Consider the following 6,319-nt stretch of genomic DNA (forward strand, 5'->3'; position numbering starts at 1 on the left):
AAGCCATAAGGCATAGATTGCCACTGGCTGCGGCAGTAACGAATGATGTGCCCCGCGCGACCACAGCGGAAGCAGATTGGCTTATCATAAGCTCTACGCCATTCAGATGAATTTCTGGTTCGAAGAGAGTACGGATGGCGACGTCTCATGTCAATAGAAGCTACAAAGGCATCAGTATTATCCAGGGAAAGGGCAGTGGACAGGATACCCAGGTTGGTGAATTCCTGGCGGACAGCAGCCTGGATAAAAGAGACAGCTGGCGTTGAGGCACCGGGCAACGTCGGTTTGTTGGCAGCCGGGTAAGCGGCCTCGAGTTCACGTCGGACGACATGCGTAATGTCTTCGGTTGTAGACGGCTGACAAGAAGTGGCTTCGCAAGAAGACGTTGCAGCGGTGTTAGGTAGGCGCTGGAACTGGTGTAAAATGCGTCGACTCTTCGCCTGCTCGAGACGGCGGCACTCTTTGATCACGGCGACGATGGTCGTTACGTTCGTAAATACAAGCAGGTGGAACGCATCGTCAGGGATTCCTTTTAAAACGTGCGATATTTTCTCAGCTTCAGTCATGTTGGGATGGGACCTTTGACACAATGCTAACACGACTTGAATATAAATCAAGTAGGGCTCGTGGACGTATCTGTACGTACGGCCAATTGCTTTCGGGCATTAAGCTGTTGACCACACTGGTTGCCAAAAACGTTGCGGAACTGTTTAAACATTTCCCAGCTTGTGATTCCGTGCTCGTGGGTCTCAAACCAGATGCGAGGGGTCTTGTCAAGATAGAAGATGACATTCGCAAGCATAACGGCTTGGTCCCAGCCACATTGCTTGCTGACGCGCTCTCACATACTAAGTCACTTGTTCACATTCGCATTGGCCTGTCAAGTAAAGGTACCGGAATCACGGGGCTGCGTTACGGCAACGTACCGAGTTGCTGTCGTTACCGAGGTTGGTGGCGAAGGCGTATCCTCACCCGGAGTTATGGTAGCAGATTTAAGGAGACGCCCACTGCGTAGCTCCGTTGTTCAAAGAGCACCCAGCACTTCGGCCAAAATGTTACGTGGAAAATAACAGCAGTCAGTCCGCAGCCGCAACATAGCTCACCTACAACGTCCACTACTTCCCTCTCAGTCTGAGGCACCCTTTTTTGCGTATGTCTCACAATGCCCTATTACAGTCAGCCGAAATCACGTAACAATATAATAGCCCCAGTATTGAGTGACGTTTTTCGACCATGCTCATGAAGTGTTGCAGGGCCCGTTTAATTTGTTTACGGAATCAAAGAAAAGTAGCTCTTGGAGGCAATATATCGCGAAATCACCTTAGCAGCCGGTTACTCAAGAACTGTAGAGATCACAATAAAGGCTCGATATGAAGGAATACATATCAGCAGAAAATGATTTACTGTGTGGCCGTTAAGGCGAAACTTAATTTCTTTCGACATGCTTTAGCATTGGCGAGTATGTGCTTGCAGGGAGCGTCACTGTCGAGAGAGGATTGCAGAGAGAAGGATTGGTGCGATTGAAGGAGAGAATTCGTAGAGAAATGATGCGGCGGCACAGGCTGTAAAGGTCGGAGCCGAGCAAGAGCAGGTGCCGTAACGTGGGCGACTGCGCCACCGGGCCTCGGTAAACGATGCACGAACGTGACCGCAGTAGTAGTGGCGGCGCGAGTCAGTTTTGGCACTTTTGGGCAGTGGAGATGAGGCCTCTGTGGGAGTCGTGGCTCTTTCCTGCATTTCTCACCATGTCAGAAGTCGGTACGGAGTCGGAATCATTCGAGTGATATGGTACGGCTGTGTGAATGATGTGGGACGCGGGCAGACCGCACTATACCTAATAAAGGGAGAGTAGTGCTCTCAGTAGCGGAGTTCGGTTCCGTAACAAAGGGGAGAAAGACGTTGCCATTTGTAGGCTCGGCCGTGAGGTATACTGAAGGCATTTCGCCGAAATCGCGATTGAAGCGCGCATTCGCCGACATGCAGTCGTGCAAGAGTGAAGCATGGTGGTCGTGCAGTGAACTACGTGACACAAGTGTAGGAATAGCTTCAACAACTTCGGGAAGAAGGAGATTGTTGCTCTCATTCAGGTACTCCCGTCGAAGCCGTTGATGAAGGTAAACCGACAAAGAGAGGCGGAAGTGCGCCACGCCACGTGTAGTTGCCACAAGCGCATCAGTTGCATTACCCAGGGAATTTTAACTGCTGTTGTTGCAGTGGGCTGTACAGATCGATGACGATGAACCCACGGAGACTACTAGAGAGAGGTAAGGCTGTGGACCAGCGCGCTATGGACAGTGTGAAAACTGCCGGCGCTGCCAATGAGATCATGTCATTTGGAACAAGAGTTCATGAACTTCTTGACGTATCGGTACACCACCTCCACTAGTACCACTTTTAGAATTAGTACTAATCATTCGAAATACCAAGGTTGCCACACTACGTATTAGCATGGAAAGCAGCGCTCACTTTTAAATGCAGAGTGTAAGGTACTGACAAACTAGTTTTTATCGGTTCTCCGATCATGCCGGCGAAGTACGTTGTCGCAAAGGGCCAAATGTTGTGCTTGTCCGAGCTATGCGGGAGTGGTTGGTTGTGTCGATGAATCACGGAGCAAGCATTTTATCGTGAGAATCTAGGAGTTTCGCACTGCTGAGAGATTAACTTGTAAATGTTTACGTAAGCAACAAAAGGCTGAGATGTCTAGCACCGGGCCTTGTCGTCACTCATGAAGAAGAACGCGAAGGTGTCCGTGTCCAACACTAGTTGCCCACCGCTCTAGAACACAGCCCTACGAGGAAATTTTCCAACATGTCAGGCAGTCGCAATGATCATTAAACGGCGACAGCCAACTAAATCCATGTGGAAGCGCGCTATCAATAATGTGACTGCGTAAATATGATCGAAACTTGATGAGAGCCGAGAATTTCACGAGAATTTTTTAAATTTTAATGTGTAATCAGCCCAGCCATTGTTTAGCACTCCAGTTGGTGCTCTGCCCTGCGCTTCACTAAAACAGGGCCAACAAGTATGATATTATGCCACACATAAACACCGTTTTTTGCAACCCTGAACAAATAGGATGAAAGCATGGCGCTTACCTCTTGGTTACGGAATGCCTGGAGCTTGCACATTTTTGTGCCCTTACAAGGCAACAAGCAAGGAAAACAGCGTGCGGAAAGAAATACGTGTCATTTCATCCCTGTGCTAGGAAAGAGCTCCAGAAAATTCAACGCAGTTAAAGAAAAGCTTCCGCCCCGCCGTGGTAGTCTAGTGGATAAGGTACTCGGCTGCTGACCCGCAGGTCACGCGATCAAATTCTGGCTGTGACGGCTGCATTTCCGATGGAGGCGCAAATGCTGTAGGCCCGTATGCTCAGATTTTGGTACGCGTTAAGGCACCCAGGCGGTCAAAATTTCCGGAGATTTTCAATATGGCATCTCTCATATTGATATAGTAGTTTAGGGGCGTTAAACCCCACAAATCAATCAATCAATCAATCAATCAATCAAGAAAAGCTTCCATCAGAAAACCAGGCCGATGTCTCAACGATGTCTCAACGAGGTTTTGCGGCGACTCAGAAAAACGATAAATTTATTGCAATTGAGTGTCCCTTCCGTCGTGTGTTCTTTCGCTAACGAAACCCACACTCCCATAATCAAAATGTCTACCACTACCTCATCTAATGCTCAGAGCAGGGACCTCTACCGTGGGCGGCGTTTACGAGCAATTCAAAGTGGGAACAAAACAAGTAAATAGCGTTGAGAAGAATACCTGACATAGGGTTCTTATTCATTACAAGACAAACTGCAGTGATCTCAAGAAACAATAGGTCTCATATATATTTTACTCTTGTAGATAAACCAAATGAAAGGACAACTATCTTATAAATAATGGAATATTGCCTGTGTAGTTTTCGCGTTTTTAACTTTGTGAGTCTTATTGTTAATTATATAAATTTCATTCACAATTGTAAGAATATTTTCAATACGACAAGCTAACACAATGTTCCTGCAATTTTTTCTACTCAACAGTGGCTCCACCTTACACGGTAGAGTACTTGAAGCGCATGGCATTCCGAATCAAGAGTTCCTTCCGGGAGGCCCTGGAAAACTCCACCTGGCTCACCAAAGAAGCTCGTAGTCATTTGATGAATAAGTTGGTTCAAATCACTATTCAAGCAGGGAGTCCAGGGGATCGAATATACCCCGAGTTCGTGGAAACGTTTTATGGTCAGTATCGCCTTGTTTAGTGGGTGACATTTCTGACGTTTCACCATAAAAAGTAAAGCTATTACTTGTAAGCCTGTACACTTGGAACGCAAGACTTTATTTACATTTACGTAGTGTTTAAATGCAGTTGCAAGTGCAAAACTGTGCTTCGCACTAAATGCTGAAGCGGAAAGGTATTCGTGGGAAATCGGGACGTAAAATTCATACCACTGTGTTTGAAGGAATCATTGATAAAATATGAATACTGTATTCTAGTTCATGATGATACCAGTATTAATTGCCGGATGTAAAAATATACCGATTCTTAAAGCATTCTTCAAAGGCCTGATTTCGTTCCGAGCCGGCAGTTTCATGAGTCACTCGTTTTTTTTTCCTTCATATAAGCATGACTGGTTTTGTTTAAATCACCCGTAAAGAAGCATCTATGTCCTTGGTTGCCAGAAGTTAGTTAGCATCAGCGATAGGTGTAGACGTGAACCTCCGTAATTTTTCAGGTTTAGGTGCAAGGGTGATTGTGCGTATTGTCGAATCAGTATAGTTCGAGATTTCATTTATTACTGAATACTGTGCGGGCCGTCATGATCTTATAAGGGTAGGTACAGAATTTGCACATAAAACAAAGGCAAAGCAATTATACTGTAGTATAAATAAAACTAAATGGTAGATTTGTACACAACACTAGAAACCCTCAAGTCTACCATTGGTATTCAACGCACTCTTTATTGCGTACAATAATCAAATTCACTAGAAAAACTGGCAAATGGTTCCACTTACTTATTCGTAAAGAAAGAGTGCATGGACACATCAAGTTTGATTATTGGAACCAAAAACACATACTGATTACTTGACTGGTTGGCCGAGGAACAATAAGTTGTCTTTAAGGGCTACTTGGTACATGACACTGAGGGGAACAGCGCAAAAAAGGACGAACAAAGAATGAACACACGACATATGCACTGCGAACAGCTGTGTGTAAATTTATTACATCAAGATATATAGCTGTAGACAGCAACGCTTGTGTTGTGCGCTTGATCTTTCTCGGTCCCGTTTTCGCACTGTTCCCCTCAGTAGCAAGTTAAGGTTTACTTCAAATAACAAAGGGCCTCTTAACAATCTCTAATAATACCGAAAATTAGTGCCGTACTCTCTATCGGCATTTGCAGTTTTTTGCGGGTCAGTTCGTGACGCCCCCAGTTTTTTCCCATGACGTCAGGATGAAATAAGCTCCGAATTGGTCAATATGTGGGACTGGTATGCGTTGAATAGTCTCCAATCCACCTTTGTCTTGCAGCCGCATGCCCGTTCCTTCTTGTGAGGCCCGATTGTCATGTGCGATAAACCGAAGTTACTTTGTTTTTGGTGTTTGTGTATGTGAAAGTGTACACAGAAAAGCGTGAAATCATGTCTGTCTGAACGCCTATTGTAGACATTCAGCGTGTTTTAAGAAGAAATAAGTGGAGAACAACAGGGTGAGTTTGTACACAAAATGTAGCGAAAGCGATAAGGAAGCTGCTGCATCGCCTTCGAACTTGGTGTGGTTTGGGACCCTTTAAGGTGTCCTTTTGATAGCGAAAAAAATGAGTATTTAATCCTACTAACTTTCCTGTCTTATGCCAGCACAGGATATTCAAGCAACTGAAGCATGTCAGACGAAAAATATGTTCTAGAGTAAAAGGATAAAATTTGCAAGCAACTCAGAGCTTGTTATTGCTAGTATTAGTTTAAAGAAAAAGCATCATGAATGAGCGCCTATTGTGGACATTCAGCGTGTTTTAAGAAGAAATAAGTGGAGAACAACAGGGTGAGTTTGTACAGAAAATGTAGCGAAAGCGATAAGGAAGCTGCTGCATCGCCTTCGAACTTGGTGTGGTTTGGAAGCCTTTAAGGTGTCCTTTTGATAGCGAAAAAAATGAATATTTATTCCTACTAACTTTCCTGTCTTAAGCCAGCACAGGATATTCAAGCAACTGAAGCATGTCAGACGAAAAATATGTGCTAGAGTAAAAGGATAGAATTTGCAAGCAACTCAGAGCTTGTTATTGCTAGTATTAGTTTACAGAAAAAGCACCATGACTTTTTTTTCTGCAGCT

The 6,319-nt window shown here is 44.9% G+C and overlaps 1 protein-coding gene across 1 annotated transcript in view; it reads left to right on the forward strand.

Moving 5' to 3' along the window:
• The window catches only part of LOC142803916 (uncharacterized), a 44,158-nt gene extending 39,851 nt beyond the window's left edge, over positions 1-4,307 (forward strand). The window contains exon 4 of the mRNA XM_075890209.1: positions 4,032-4,307. Within this exon, the coding sequence (XP_075746324.1) occupies positions 4,032-4,249 (218 nt within the window). The 3' untranslated portion in view covers positions 4,250-4,307. The remainder of the gene's footprint in view (positions 1-4,031) is intronic.
• The last annotated feature ends 2,012 nt before the right edge of the window (positions 4,308-6,319 follow it).

The sequence above is a fragment of the Rhipicephalus microplus genome, chromosome 3 (genome assembly GCF_043290135.1).
Source record: "Rhipicephalus microplus isolate Deutch F79 chromosome 3, USDA_Rmic, whole genome shotgun sequence".
NCBI lineage: Eukaryota > Metazoa > Arthropoda > Arachnida > Ixodida > Ixodidae > Rhipicephalus > Rhipicephalus microplus.